At 38.6% G+C, this 16,743-nt stretch overlaps 1 protein-coding gene across 1 annotated transcript; it reads right to left on the reverse strand.

The window, feature by feature from the left end:
* Positions 1 to 1,392: 1,392 nt before the first annotated feature.
* Positions 1,393 to 12,996, reverse strand: ctsd (cathepsin D). The gene is made up of 9 exons (XM_036135877.1): positions 12,841 to 12,996; positions 9,280 to 9,436; positions 7,905 to 8,028; positions 6,440 to 6,558; positions 6,169 to 6,368; positions 3,539 to 3,661; positions 3,103 to 3,247; positions 1,888 to 1,986; positions 1,393 to 1,780 (listed from the first exon to the last, which is right to left on the reverse strand). The coding sequence occupies exons 1-9, from the start codon at positions 12,900 to 12,902 to the stop codon at positions 1,619 to 1,621; spliced, it is 1,191 nt and encodes a 396-aa protein (XP_035991770.1). The 5' UTR covers positions 12,903 to 12,996; the 3' UTR covers positions 1,393 to 1,618.
* Positions 12,997 to 16,743: the final 3,747 nt, after the last annotated feature.

A 16,743-nucleotide genomic window follows, 5' to 3' on the forward strand; every position in this document is an offset into this window, starting at 1 on the left:
AGCGCCTCACAGAATAAAACAGTCAGAATATGGTGTAACACCGGACTTCATCAACACAGTTTCTTTATCTGCCATTTCTCTAATTCTCTCGTGCAATAATAACCTAAAGGCCTTTTGTCAAACTTAGAAATGTCTTCAAAAAAAAAAAAAAAAAAAAAAAACAGTAAAAATGCCCACATGGATAATTATAAAGTTAATATGATATAGGCTACCATCATGTTAAAAAAAAAAAAAAAAAAAGTAGCCGCTATGATTCAGTGGTATTTTAAATGCAGGGTGATTTAAAAAAAAAAAAAAACTCCTCACTGGTTTCTGACTGACTGAACAGGTAAGGCCCCCAGGATTAACTAAAACTTTTTTTTTCTATGCATGTCTAATGTTTTTCATTCATGTGCAGCACTTTGAATGTTTTGCTACTGAAAAGTGCTATATAAATAAACTTGCCTTACCAGGATTAACTAAACCTGGCTGTTACCTGATGGTAACTGAGGTGCTTCTGCTTTAGGGAACCAGAGTTCCCGGCTTCTTTCAGCCAGGATCTCTAGAAAATCTCATCTTAATCCATCTTGGTTTTGTGAAACAGCCCCTAGAGGCCGGAGAATATACAACAGACCGTAGACTCTGGAGTCTAAAGTCCTGTCAAACTTTCTTTTATCAGTTTTTCCCTCCAATGAAAACTGTGTGAAATTGATTGGTAAATAAATGACTTCGTTTGTTTCAATGCAAAGCTCCGTTGTCTTCTGTCTTATTGCAGCAGGTTTGAGTGGCAGTCGTGCTGCTAAACTGCCAGGGATGCAACTATGACAGGTATGGTGAATGAATGTGATTGGATGAAGAATGACACAAAGAGCCCTGATTGGTCACAGGGTCAGAGAGACTAGCATGAAGGTGTATGGAAACCAAAAAGGTAACAGATCAACTCACCTGGCGGCACACTTCGCCACCCAGACAGACGTACTCAGGCCGACACTCAAATTACCCCAACCACAAATAAAACTAAAAATCCAAAAAGTCAGACACATTTTATGAGAACAGATGTGATAATTATGACTTTATTATTGCATAATTTATTTACTGCATGTACACTTCAGCCTTGAAGTTTCGGCGTTGCTGCGCTCTAGCGCCCCCTACTGACAAGCCACCACCATTCATTAGAAAAGTGACATACAGGAAAAAACCTGCAAAATCCATATTTTAAGTAAGCATGAGCATTGACATAATTTTTTAAACAATTAGACAAAAAAGAACACAAGATATTTTAAATAAAAATGGTTTTATTCAGCCCAATTATATTGGAAAAAAACAAAAAAAAAAAAAACAGTTCAGTAGTAAAACCATCTTCCACCTAAAAGACCAATTAAAACAAATCCCTGATTTTGAAGGACAAAAAAAAAAAAAAAAAAAAAAAAAAAAAAAAATTACTTGGATGTTTTCTAAAAGCAGAACCATCTCATCAAATCCCCGTTCTGCTGCACCTTTTGTCAGAACCGGTCCAGACTCTTCACATCAGTGCAGGTTTGTTCTAAAGTCTATGGTTAGGTACGTTTTGATCAGAGAAAAGAAAACCAGCAGCTCAGATCTGGAGCGTGGCGCTCAGCCTGCATCCTCGATGCGTCGTTTACTTGGATTTAGCGAAGCCCACCCGGTTGTTTTGGCGGTCGAACACGGTGTAGTACTGACCGATGAACACGTCTCCCAGGATCCACAGCGGCCCGGCGGGGGGAGGGATGTCCAGACCCATGAATCCGCTCAGACACATGGTCTTCCCAGCCTGAGTAACCTGCAGGGCCGAGAGGACGGAGTCAAAAACTTTGGTTTGGGTTTACTTCCAGAACATCTCAGCCGGCTCTCCATCGCCCCCTGTTGGACGGTCTTAGGTACACTCACCTTGAGGATGTACTGCTCTCCGGTCAGACTGTAGGTCAGTCCGCCAACGTTGAAGGTGATGACTGGCAGAGTTGGGACCTTTTCACAGGGAACCATGTACTGAAACACATCAAAACGTCATTAAAGCAAAATGCTAAAAGGCAGTAAAGGGAATTTATTTTCTTTTACTGTATCAGATAACACATTTTTATGATCTGAAAATGTTTATTCCGTGAGAATCAGTCACTTAGTCAAGATGTTAAAGAGATTTAAATGGTTCTGAAGTCTCAGGCTTACATTTTGCTACAAAAAAAAAAAAAAAAAAATTAAATATTTTTTAATGCATCTTAAGGATGGGAAAAAATATGCCTTGCAAATGTATTTATACCTCTTGAACCTTTACATATTTAGTAGTTTTTTTTTTCTAAGCCAGTACAAAAACTAATACTGTACAATATTATCTAAATAATTTACTAAAGAATAAAAGAGAAAATGTTAATTTGAAAAGGAATTGGATGAAGACCAACATTTACTTCCACGCCTATTCCATAATACATTATATGGTTGCTGCCGTTTACAGTTTAGCAACTAATTTTCAACATAGTTACAGTATAATAAGCAATATGAGTGCATTATACACCAATAGGTAGATAACCTTGTTAGTAAAAGACACCTTTAGAAATTTTACATGCGTCGAATATCTGGTTTCCAACTTAGTTTGTCGTCATTCTCAAGAATTACATTTCTGATACAGCATCTATACAAAATGTCTATATTTATTAATAAACCTAAATATTCCTTGGACATATGTAATTAATATAGAAATTAAACAATTCTGGACCAAATACAAATCCCTGTAGGACCCCACCAGCAAAACCCAAACACCCCCCATTTAAACTTATACATAATGTTTACGGCAGAGAATGTCAAGAACGGTGCATCATTGGTCTGTCTAATGAAATCCTGATAAAATACACAGAAGTTTGTAACGTGACAAACTGTGGGGAGGTTTAAGCAATGAATGCTTCTGAGGGATACAGCAGATTAAGCGTTCTCCTCAGACACCCAGAACACTTCATAAAGTTTAATAAAAGACACTAAAAACTGAAGGAACTGTCTCACAGAGGAATATTTTCTCCAGATTTGCTCCATCAGTCGTTACCTAACACTACAGACCTTTATTTTATGTGCTCTGTCAGAAACATGCCCCCCCCCCGTCAGGTCCCCCCCCCTCACCTCTCCCTGGATGAGTGGAAGAGCGCCGATGGCTTTCTGCAGAGATTTGACCTCGGCTGCAGGGCCGGTGATCAGAGACGTCCCCGTGTCCACGATGGCCTCACAGCCGCCTTTACACAGATTCAGCTGGCTGCCGATGCTCATCCTGGAAACCATGACAGCATGACGACAAGTGAAGGCAGGTAAATGAGGACAAAACAGCTGCCAGGGTTCAATTCCCAACTCTGGGGCCTTTACTGCACGTCGATAAAAAGTCAATTGAAATCTCATGTTAAAGACTAGTATTAAACTCAGACACATTGTCTAACTATAAATGCTTATTTAGAAGCTCTGATCCCTTTTCAGCTCAGAATAGGTAAATAAGGGCCAATCTTTGGTCATAATAAAGCAGTTTCATAAGAATTGACGTTCTGTGCTGTGTCCTTTGGATTCTCACCCGTCCATGTGGATCTGCCAGTAGGCCTGTCGGGAAATGTTGACGTAGTGGAAGTCTCCGGTGTAGTACTTTGGGTCGGTTCCTCCCAGCAGCAGCTCACCTCCTGGCTCGGTGTCCGGGTTCCTGATTTAAAAAACAAAAAAAAACAAAAAAAATTAAATAATTAACTGAAAAAACCTTTTTACATGAAGTTCTGTCAGACGGTCCGTTTTATACATCATTATGAACACCGATTGTGACACTTTAGTACAGAGCAGCGCAAAACTTCATGCAACTTGTAAAAGATGCATCGATTTTATATTCAATAAGATCAACATTGTGCACAATAAGTCGGTTATCAGTCTTTAAATGGAGAGAACATCTACGTTTGAACAGATTCTGCTACCCACCCCTCCCTGGCCGACCAGCAGCAGCAGCTTAGGAGTTCATATCAAGCTGATCAGACATGCATGGTTTAAAAAAGGCACCGCTTGGTTGCAGCCGACTCATCAATAACGCTGCAGAGGTCCTGACTGGTTTACAGATGCAGAAGCTGCAGACTTTAACCGAACTGGACAATCTGATGCGCAAACTTGATTTGTGTTAAGCCACTAGAGGGCGCTGGTAAACCTCCAGTGGTACTTCTACAGTTTGTTACAGTAATGGATTCAAATCATGGGGGGGAAGGGGGGGCTTCAAAAAAATGAAACTTACTTAGGAAAGCATGTGGGATTCATCTACTGGATCTTCAGAGGACATTTTAAAATTGGTTTGTTGCTTTGCTATACTTCAGGTTTTGAAAATATGTTTCCCTCACATCTATGTATCAGAATAAATGTTATAAATACCATTACTGTAATCATCAATATGTTAGCGGTGGGAATAACCGCAGCTTCACTTTTAAATTAACTGCATCTTCCTTTTTGGCCAAGGGAGACCCTCAGATCCCCCAGAATGAGACGGAGCGTCACCAGATAGACGGACGTCTGAGCTGCTGTGGGAGACCTGCTGCCCCGTGTGCTTTATCCCAGATCAGTGGAGGACAATAGTTGGATTAATAGCTGGGCAAAACCATGGCGTAGTTATTAGAGATATGACCAGTGCCTGCCAAAATAGATCCTTCCTATTGGGGTCTGAGAAAACACCGTAAACAATGGTCTAATGGGGAAAAGATGCAACGACTATCAAACCAAAGTATTCAGTTTTATAACGTACGCCTCCAACATGCTGGATGAGATGAATTGCTGCTTGCTGACACGTCTTAATGAGTCAACACAGCTCTAAAAGACATCTGATAGCAGCCAACTGCTGTATAAACTGTTTATTACTGAAACATTTAATTTCCTTCCAGCATGGAAATCCTGCAGCTCTTTCATTACCAAGACACGTCTGGGTTTGAGATAACCAGATCCTCCCCAGAATAAATGAAAAGCTTGGCAGCAGATCAGACGCACCGAAGCAGAAATCCATCTGCAGCCCTTGGTTACAAAATAAAAAACAATTAAAACAATATGCAGCCTCCGACAGACTCCGATTTAAACATCTGGATGGAAGACTAACACCAATTTGTTCCCATCCTCCTTCATTCCCACCCCTGACACCTTCTGGCTTCTTCTCTAGAAGGACATGCGTTTACCCTCATTAGGGGAGAGAAGCCTCTGATTGAAGGACATTTTCTCCATTTTAATGTGTGCAAATCTACGTTTGGGCTTGAATGAATGCCTGAATGTGTGAGAAACCACATCAGCATGCGTGTCTGTGACCTGAATTAAGCTGTGAGTATGTAACGATAAATAAAAAAAGTAACCCGAAAAGAAAAGTCAGCAGGAGGAGGATCATAAACTGATTTATAACTTCTAAAGCTTTTATAGTTGAACTAAAGCAATTCTCTGCATTTATGTTTGAGCATAACATTCATACTGGACTTGGTGTGGATGTGCAGATTAATCCAGTAATTGTTTTATTTTTTTTCTACATTTTCTCTGCAAAGAATTTGGCAAATTCACTGTAGGCGCTGGTTGAGTGGAGCTCTGGTGGAACAGTAACAGGAGGGTTTGAGAGTTTTTCCACTGTGGTGAATAAAGCGGAGCTATGTTCGTGTTTTTTTTGTGATTTCTGCAAAGAACGTGTCGAGTTCAACGCTGTCCAGCCCTACGACAAAAATCTTCTGTCACATCTCACTAAGGGACATTTCTCCACATTATAGACCAGACCCAACATAAATGGCTACACACAATTTAAACAAGCTCCAGCCTGAGCCTCCAGAACGGACAAAGACTCCTGGGTAGGCGTGGAAATGTTTTCAGAGAGAGCTGAGTGAAAGTCTGGTTTGCCGAGACCCGAAAAAAACAAAAACAAAGCAGCTTTTTTGCTCCATGGACGCAGGTTAATGTGCATATTCTCTAAATGTTACGTTTTAGGTAGTTTTTGGACCCTTTTTTCAAGCTTAATTGGCATTTCACATGATCAGAACGTTAAACTGCATCCATCGTATGTGTAAAAGTGCTTTGTTCAGGGAAACTGTTAATAAACATCATGTTTGCAAAACAGCGACTGATTGGTTTGACACAGAGAACCTGTAACTTTACCTTTATAGTCTAAATCAGACTACTGTGTGCCAGGGCCAACAGGTGATGCTTCATCCATCTCACCTGTTCAGGTAGAAGGAGAAGACGTTCTGCTCCACCTTCTTCTGGCTCATGATGTTGTCAAACACAGGAGCCACGCCGTCCACGGAGATCCGGGGGTACGCCATGCCGAGGATCCCGTCGAACTTGGCGGCGATGAAGGCCACGCCGGGCTGCTTGATGGCTTCACCGAACAGCTGCTTCTCCACGGAGATGTCGCCGATCTGCGCGGCCGTAAGGAGCCGGGTGAGATGAGTTCACGCAGTGACGACAGTTTGCTGCTGCAGAGACTCACCGTGCACGTATCCTGACTGAGGTATCCTGACAGACTGCCAGAGCCATACTGGATGGCGAACGACGTCCCGTTCTTCACGTATGTGCTGGACTTAGCCGAGTTATATTTGTGGTGAAGCACTAAAAGAAACAACCAGAAAATAAAAATAAAAAGGTCAAACTACCTTTTGGTTCTGGACGGTTTATTACAGTCGAGTGTTTCAGGGCTGCAAAATGTAAAGAATTGTTGACTCAGATTCCTGCGTCATTTAAAAATATAAACATTGCTGCGGTCTCAAAGTTTCACCATCAGCGGTAGTTTAAAATCACATAAGTTCACTAAAGCTGCATAGCGTCAGTTTCTTGGTGAGCAAAGAGCTCCTCAGTCACACGGCCCTACAGCTCCATGCTCCGATAAAGAAACGTTACACTTTCTTTGGGTACAAAGTTAACTTTTAGATTGATTTTAGTTGAGAATGTGGCTGTAAAGCTGAAATATTTGCTTTGTTTATCCAGACATGGCTTAGTTGTGAAATGTCCGCTTCTCAGCCTCCATGTCGTCAATCTACCGCTACAATTCAGTCAGATATCTAAAAATTATTGGTTTTATTTCAGCATTTCATTCATCACTAAGATTAATGGTTGAGATTAAAGTGAAGCTACATGACAGGATAGTTTTATTTAACTTTAATGTCTGACTAGAGCTCTGGAGTTTATTTAGAAATGAATAAGTCGCTCATTTTTATTACTGATGCTGGAAATATTGCCTAATTAAAGAGAACAAGCTTGTCTGCAAACATGTTATTATGCTTGTTTTTTTAAAATTCAATTTTATTTATATAGCGCCAAATCATGAAACATGTCATCTCAAGGCACTTTACAAAATCAAGTTCAACCAGATTATACAGACTGGTCAAAAATGTCCATATAAGGGAACCAGTTGATTGCATCAAGTCTCTCCAAGCAGCATTCACTCCTCCTGAAAGAGCGTAGAGCCACAGTGGACAGTCGTCTGCATTGTTGATGGCTTTGTAGCAATCCCTCATACTGAGCATGCATGAAGCGACAGTGGAGAGGAAAACCCCCCTTTAACAGGGAGGAGAACCTCCAGCAGAACCAGAACCAGGCTCAGTATGAACGGTCATCTGCCTCCACCGACTGGGGTTACAGAAACTCTCTTAGACGTTAAAAGCTTGAAGGTCAAAAGATTCTTTCAAAAAATAAATAAATAAATAAAAAATAACCTTACTTGACAGAAATTTTAAATTAAGTCAATTAAGTTTAAAAATTAATATTTTGTGGAGGATCATTTATAAAGCTAACAAAGAAGAGTGACAACAAGAGGCAATAAAGAGGCGTTTAAAGGTGTGAAGACAGGAACAGGTGAGTCAGAATATTTTTTTACAAGCATGGAGATCATGCAAAAATAAATAAATCAATAGATTAGTGGAAAATAAAAACAATGTTTAGTTGCAGAGGAGACTCACAGCAGGCGATGTCCAGCAGGGAGCAGTGAACGGAGGGAACCCACAGGTTGGACGAGCCGGTGTCAAACACCACGGTGAAGAGCTGAGGAGGACTTCCCAGACCGATCTCTCCGTAGTACTGAGCCTGGCCACAGGGAATAAAGTCCGCTTTAGACCATAAAGCTGATTTAAGGACCACCTGAGCAGTTTGTCCCGCTGTCACAGCAGTGCTATGAGGAGGCAGGTTATAATACAAACGCTGCTGCGGAACAGAAACCGTTACTTCACACATTCATGACCTCAGGTTTCCGTCTCATATGACAGAACACGACTCGGCTCGTTGCTAAACGCAGTCTCAGCTTCTGCCGAGTCATTCTGGCCTCAGCGCTTCTCGAAAGTAAAAAAGGAGAAATCGACTTAGATTCATTACAAGGTTGATTTTCACTTCTCTTTAAATTCTCCGAGAGTTTAACTGTGAAACTGAAGGTTTTCTCACTCCTATTGTCCTTAATAAAAGGATAATTAACGCTGCAGCGCTTCCAGCCAGATGCAGTTTATACCTTTAGACCTCAGAAGTCAGTTAAATAACAGCTTAAAAAACATTTTAACTATTGCAGTAAATGTTCAAGCCAATAGGTTTATTCTGAATATGTTTATGTAATATTTTACATTGGCTTCTTTACTACTTAATAGTAATAAAGTTAATAAAAAAAAGAAACATTTCAGTTATAAATTAAAAGTTAAACTTTAAATGGTTAAACAAAAAAAACATACCATTCCTGTTTTATTAAGAAAGAATATTAACCTTACTTAATTCTAGTTCATTAGAGTTGATAAACATCCAAATAGGTATATTCTATATAATTAAAGTTAACTTCATAATTGTATCATTGCTGCCACATTAAAAGAAATAAGCTCGATTTTCTAAATGGAAAACTTTTAGAAATATACATTTTAAGATTAAAACTACATGATTGTTTAAGTATTTGAGGATTCTGTAGATAAGTGTATAAATTGAAATGAATAAATCTGAGGACTACTGTGGTGTAAGTATTTCTGAGTTCTCAACTCCACATTTAAATTAATGATAAATTATTCCTCTTAATCACTTGATTTGTTTGGCTAACAGTTTCCTATAAACTGAATTTATTATCAGGATCTAGAGGTTCTGATGTCATGAAACCAGAAGGTGAAAATCTAATTTGCTCTCCAATCCCAGAGTAAACCGGTCAGCTGGCAGAGATCACACGCCTTCACAGTTTCAACACTTTATCGGCCTTTTGGAGAAAAATAAATAAGTGAGCCAACGCTGCAGCACAACAGAACCTTTGTTCGGTTCTGCCTCGGCTCGCCGCGTCGCGTTAAAGAGTCGCTCGGGTCACAGAGAGGTGCTTACATCCAGGTAGTTCTTCAGAGTCTCTGGAGTGGGACCGTTACTGGCGGGGAAGCCCAAGTTGTACTTCAAGGAGTGTTGGCCGGCCAGGAGCTCCTCCGCACTCCTTCCCGAGTCGGTGAGCTCGCGGCGGATCGAACGGAATTTCTTTAAGGGAATTCTGAGGAGAAGGGAACAAAAAAAAAAAAATAAATATCCGATAAACACACGTCACCAACGCCCAGCACCAATGATTTTGAATAGTTTTTTTTGTTTTTTTAAATGACTTAAAAAAAATAAAAAATAAAACTGTATCCCAGCAGCAGATTCAGTCCATTCAGCTCAGGTTTAGTTACAGTTTGACCATGAAAAGGTTTTACTCCCATTTCCAGAAAGAAAAAGCTGTACATGAACTACAGCTGCATTTATGGGCAATAAAACTGCTCTGATTTAAACTAGGGCAGAACGGATTTGGAAAATAATCAAATTGAGATGTTTTTTTCTTAATACTGCGATTTAATGCGATTTTTTTTCCAGTTTAATTTATCATGTCTTTTTAAATATATACAAACAACAAATCAATTTGTTTCCTCGCTGTGCAAATTAGTTGCTAAAAGACTCACAGCATCTAAACTCGGTGCAGAAATGATTGCGTTCTGCCTACAATATATTTCAACCAAAATTGCAATTTTGACTTGTCTCTGCATTAACCACAAGCAACAAAAATGGCGTCTAAATAAAGACGTTTGTAAACAAGGACTATTTAAAACAAGAATTTTTAGTGTTTCTATTAATCAGAATATTGTTCAAGAGAACAGCTTTTAATTGATTTGGACATCAATCCTTGTTGAACATAAAGTGCAACCAACAAGCAAGTCTATGTATTAAACGGATTGACCTGTACTTAATGCTATGTATGATTATATAAACTCTAAAACAAGTAAAACAATTAGATTATCTCACTGCTGCAACTGTCTTCCCTTCCATGTGGAGGCAAACCCACTTTAAACATTTTACCGACACCTAAAGGACGTGTCTAATTCCCTAATTGTTACATAGCCAAAAATTGCAGACCTCTGCGATTTGGAAATTGCGTTTTTTTTTAAATCGCGATTATATTGAAAATGCGATTAATTGTGCAGCCCTAATTTAAAACAGATTTACTGTAAAGTCACATTTTTAATCGCCGTGTTGCAGCTTCAGAGTCTGTCAGCCAGTTGCTACAAACAAAACTAGAGCTGCACCATCCTCAGAGATCAAAACTGGCCTTTTCTGTAGATCGGCGCCGAAAAATGGCTCCAAACGTCACAATAATTTTGGTTTACAGCCTACAACAAAGTGGTTATTTTTTTGTACAGCAACAATCAGACATTTTGTTCATTGTGATGCATTTAATTGTGTGTTTGTAGGTGTTGTCTATTTGTATCAAAACAAGTTTTGATATGGAGAAACGGAGGTCAACTTGTAGCGCTGGTTTTGTCACGGCTGAATTATAAACGGCTACTGAAACAGACGTTATGATGGCAGGAACTAGCGAGTTGTTGTTGCTGTTTGGACCACCAGCTCACCCTTTTTAAGATCACTAACATTTCTCTTGTTTTTGAGCATAAAAGTTGTTACATTTGCCTGAAGACGTTGGAGAGAAGGGCTTCACCAGAAGACACGCAAACATGGTGGAGAGTACAGAAAGACACTCACAACACGATAAACTGACAGAATAGACGTGAGTTTCAGGTGGAGCCTGACAGCTTTTTGTCCTAATAATACACGAGAGCCAGTTCCAACACGACAAACTGTCAGCGGAAACGCTTCCTTCAGTCAGCAAGTTGATCAGGAGATGCTTAGAAAAATAGTTTTGGGATTAGTCATGTTTTAAGCCAGCTGCTGTAAAAAAATAAATGAAGTTTCAAATGCAATGTTACAACATAGCATGGAAACCCTTTAAAACAGGAATGAGCAAAGCCTAGTGTAGAAACAGAACCGCATACACATTGGTTCTGCGTGGGAATAGCTTGGGTCATGCAGAACGTCAGTGCACTGCTAAAAAGGGAACTAAAGGTAAAAGATCTTGAAATGAGTGCATTTGTCCTTGATTTGAGCAGTTAACTATGATTATCTGCCAATGGAGTGAGTATTTTGACCCCTAATATAAGATAATTAAGATATACTGCACATGAAATAAGATTTTAGCGCAAGAATCTTATTCCATTGGCAGATAATCTTATTCATCTGCTCAAATGCACTCATTTTAACAAGATTTTCCTTTTAGTTCCCTTTTTTGCAGTGTGGTTACTGGTTTGTTACCATCACAGAGTCAGTTGCTGTTATAGCTGAAGAATTAGGCAACTTGCTGCTCATAAAAAAAAAACAACTGCTTTTTATTGGCTACTGCAGATTTGAGACTTCCTGTTAATACGATAAATATATACTGAGAACTGCATTATCTATGTTTTGAATCAGTCCCATTAGTGACTCAGCAGAAGTTTATTGTTGAAATGTTCATATGACGGGAATAGGCTCACTTTATCTGAAGGAGTAAAACTCTTTCCTCCCCAAAAATGTCTTAGTTCGCGTTTTAACTTGATGTAGATAAACACCACAGATTAAGGAATTTTAAACATCTTTTATCTTAATTTCAGAATTTTATTATGCTGCAGTTTTTTTATGTGACTTTTTTTGGGGGGGGGGGGGGTGTTATTCTCACTAATTACAGATTCTTAATTAAAATATCTTACTCACTCCCCCTCTTTAAACCAAGCGATATTTAGTCACATTTCATTCCAGAATTTTAATTTTTAAACTCAAACTTGTGATTTGTGTGTTCTTTTCTGGTTATTTTAAAAATCCTCCAGTTTAAAACCGTTTGAAACAACATTACATTTTTTTGAGAGGTACATTTTTCCAACATGCCCATTTTAAAAAAAGTGGGAATAGACCCTGATGCAGACAGAATTTCCTGAAACAAAGCAAAGCATTGCGATCTCCGGATCAGTTCTGTGGAGAGGGCCGGATTTGGACCGCTTACCCCGGTGATCAGCCCCCAGAAACCCGGAACAAGACGGCTGGATGGACTGATCACGACAGTTTGTTGATATTGTGCACCTTTAAAATGGTGACAATGTTAATAAAAATGCTCCATGTACCCTTCACCCCAAGTGTAAAGCTATTTTTAGAGAAAATAAACCGAAACAGACTCTCTGGCGGTCTTGGAGCTAAAAAATAAAAATAATAACAACGCAAAATTTTAAGTGCTTTAATCGACTTTCTGCGTTTCATTGCACAAGCTGAGACTCCAGCGCAGCTAGCGGCTGCAGCTTCATGTCACAAGATTAGCTGGGCTTGTTGAGACAAACAGCGGGTCACCTGACCGCGGTGGAAGGCATTTAAACACCGAAAATAAACGCAAACCTTCTGCGGATAAGGCCTTAACCCGACAGCGGGACCGTTAAAGTGGCGCTAACACGGTTAACCTTGTGGGAAGTTAATGCTAACACAGTTAGCTCCGACTCCGGTCGTTTTGAACAAACAAGGAAAAACAACAATGGAAAAAAAAGATAAACGCCTGAAAAAAACAAATAAACTCACCGAACCAGGGCGTCGTTCGTGAACGCTAACGCCGCCAGCACTAACACGGCCAGGCTCCTCATTGTGCCAGAATCAGAACCAGAACCAACAGCAGTGACTGAGCTTGTTGTCGAAAAAAACGGAGCCGACTTTATATCAGCTGACCCGCGCCGAGTCACCGTCACGTGCCTCTGGAACGGCACGGCGGTGACGTCACCAACGGTTCCAGTCAGGCGCTCCCAAAGTGCGGCCCAGTTTGCGGCCCCTGTAGTGATTTTGTGCGCCCCCCCCCCCCCCCCCAACTCCATTTCAAGAAAGATTTTAAGCAAACGTGTCTGGTACACATGGAAACATGTTGGATAAAACCTTATAATTAAAAAATGTTTGGTACAACGCAAGGTATTTTACTTTTAAAAACTAAACTATATTCTCTTTAACTTCATAGGAAATAGGACCACATCTATTCAATTACTATTATTACAAATGCAGACAAATGCATTCAAATGCATTTAAATGTTGTTTGAATTTATTTATTAAAGCTGCCAAAATGCAGCAACTGTTGTCAATTAAAAACACTCAAAAAGGACTCAAATCCTGTGCTAATATTGCTAGAGCAAAAATTACATTATATTATATTATATATATATATATATATATATATATATATATATATATATATATATATATATATATATATATATATATATATATATATATATATATATATCAATTGAGTCTAAGGGAATTTGCAAACTGGGTGACCATCTTGTAATACGGCAAATGAGCCAAGCCCATTTTTAAATTCTGGATCTATAATGATTTACACATCTCTTTCAGGAGATCTAACTAATTTGTTGGTTGCACTAACCTACTGAATTGTTGGAAACTTGCTTACGAGGACAACTTCTCTCCAACAACATGTTACATTTGGAATGGGAAATTTTTTTTATGGCAGGGGTCACCAACATGGGGCCCATGAGCCCCCAGAACTGTTCAAAAAAATACCACAACCCTCCGGTGAGATGCATGAAAAATGTTATTTTATTCAGTTTCTCTTCCTTTTAAAATCATACTTGTAAACATGTTTATATTTCATAAAGTTAAGGTGTCATCTGATTCTTCTAGTTCAAAAGGTCAGTACACGTTTAAAAGTACCAATGAAGTTGCCGGGATCAAATAGTGGTACCTACGAGTGGTAGGTGTTATTCACCATTTATTATTATTATTATTATTATTATTATTATTATTATTATTATTATTTATTATTATTATTATTGTCAACAATTTCAACGCGCTCCAGTTCAAACTGAAAAGGTTTAATGTAACTCGTTGCTGTTTTGATTGGACAGAGCTAGCGCTAGGACCCAATATACGTCATTTACGCAGAATGCATTGCAGCGTAAACAACATGGCGACGTGTGACAATATTTTATTAAAATTTATAAAAACTAAACACCTTACAGTGATTTTTCTGTGTTTTTACATCTAAAATAGATGTTCTTCAAATAAAGTCTATTGTTACAACTCATCATGGATCCCTTTAAATGTTTAAGCATTTAGCTGAATGTTGCCATTTTTAGCCAAATGTTTGTATAAATGTCAGCGAAATATTTAAAGATTTATTAAAATTTCCAACTATTTTGATATTTCATTAAATGCTTAGATATACATAATGGCAAAAAAAGTTACCTTGAAAAAAACACACCTATCTAAATGCCAGAAAATAGTGCTGTTAACTTTTAGGCGCGAAGCTCCATAAATGGTGCCCCGTAAAACACTAAAACTCCCTACAGCATTTAGAAATGTAAATCCTAATTTTACTGTATAATTTTTAATCTTTGTAGATTAAAGGTAATACTGAAATACTTGGTGAAATTATAGCATCACCCACAGGAGCACAGTGAGAAAAAAAAAATCAATGCAGAAATCACAAGATATTATTGTTGATTTATTTGTTAATATTTTATGATCATATATGAGCAAATAGGTCATTTAGTGCAAGAAAAGTGGTTTCTTAAATTAACATTTGATCATTAAACATTTTATCTAAAGCATTGGGGTTTGAAATTCTTGGCTAAGAGGTAAATCATCATCCAGCACAGCTGTAGCTGCTGCCTTGTAATACTGAGGACTGAACAGTGAGTGGCTGCCTCGTCCTACAGATCCTCCGTCTGGGTACGGTTAAAACTGTGCCTGATATCTCCTCAAGATTTCAAGGATAAGATGTTTTTTTACACGCTCTTTCTCCATGTCTGTCATAAATTTGCCATATAAGAACAGCAGATATAAAAAATACAACCAGTTGTTTACAAGAATGAGAGCAGCTGTCATTAGAGGATAGTTGTGAAGAAAAATATTTGACTTTGATCAATTAACATCTAAAAACGTATGGTATGTATTTGTATTTAACCCCTTTTATTAAAGTACACCCAAATAAAATTTGGTGCAAGTTGATTTAATGCACCTATTTAGCAAATAGAGTCCATCTGTGTGTAATTTTATCTCATTATAAATGCAGCTGTTCTGCGTTTTAAACATTTAGGATAGGTCTATGGGCTATGCAAAACATTGTCATAACATTTTTTGCACAAAATCATCCTCAGATGATGAGATTTCACCTCCCCAGTTTCAACCTCACTGTGCCCCCCAACTCATTGTTTACATTTGGCACTCGGGTGGGAATGGCTGCAAATATATACACAATAGTACAACATTACATCTTTGAACATGAGTCAGAAGCTGGAGAAGTGGAGACTCCTGCACATCCAGCATTGATGCAGCAACAGTTTCTGAATGATGGGTAAGCAGCCTTTTCCTACAGGGCCGCCTTAGAATTCAAAGGCTACAATAAAAGCCACGTTTCTGCAGTGTTAAAGTATCCTGTAATACCGTTTCAACTGCCTTTAAACATCTGTCTGTGGGTGTTATGTTTTTTATAAAGTATTGGTTGGTGTAAGATACTTCTAGGAGGCATTTTGGTTGTTTTAGATAATAAGAATCGTTGAAAACATTAAAATGCTAATGCCGCTAGTATCCCAACTGGGATTTTCAATGCAAATTAGCATCATGCTAACCGTTAGTTTTCTGTTTTTTCAGCTGTAGTTAAGTGCAAGGAAATTATACACCCATTTGTTTTGACATGTAATGCCAATGTAAAGTTTTGTAGCAGGAGAAACACCCTAAACTCACAAACAGAGATACAAAGGATGGTTTTGGTAAAGGAATATTCATATCTAAGAATGGTCTAGTCAAAGTCTAGACTGAAATCCAACTGAGAATTTGAGGAAACAGCTGAAGGTTGATCACAGATGTTCACAGATTCTCTCCATCCAATCTGACCCAGTCTGCTCTATGAGCAACGTTTCCAAGGTAAAGCATGGAGGTGGACGCATCATGCTGTGGGACAGAGAAGATTGTCAAAGTTGATGAGTGGTCAGGAATCCAAAGGCCCACCACACCATAGAGTTTTAGGTTTGCCACTTTAAAAATAATTACTACAAAACCATGCACTACATTAAATTTGTCTGTCACATCATATCTAATAAAATAGATTGATATATGTGCTTGTAATGTGGCATTATGTGCAAAATTTTTTTTATTCCTTTTTTAAGGCACATAATTACTGCTTTTAATAAACTGTCCAACAGGGACAAAATGGAAAAAAGGGCAAGCTGTAAAGAGTGACTCATCAAAGAGGTTTAGGACAGTGTGACAGTGACTTGCATTGGTTTTGCATAATAATGAAAGCTTTCACAGCGACACCAGACCGCAGGATTGCACAAAAGTACAAATCATGTGAACAAAACTGCTCTCAGAGCAGTAAAAAGTGTTGATGTGACAGCCTGAAAAATCATGAGATTATCAGGTGGAAACAAAACTGGAACATGAATCTCAAGCTAGAGCCAACAACCAGGAACGCAACTT

The sequence above is a fragment of the Fundulus heteroclitus genome, chromosome 4 (genome assembly GCF_011125445.2).
Source record: "Fundulus heteroclitus isolate FHET01 chromosome 4, MU-UCD_Fhet_4.1, whole genome shotgun sequence".
In the NCBI taxonomy this organism is placed as follows: domain Eukaryota; kingdom Metazoa; phylum Chordata; class Actinopteri; order Cyprinodontiformes; family Fundulidae; genus Fundulus; species Fundulus heteroclitus.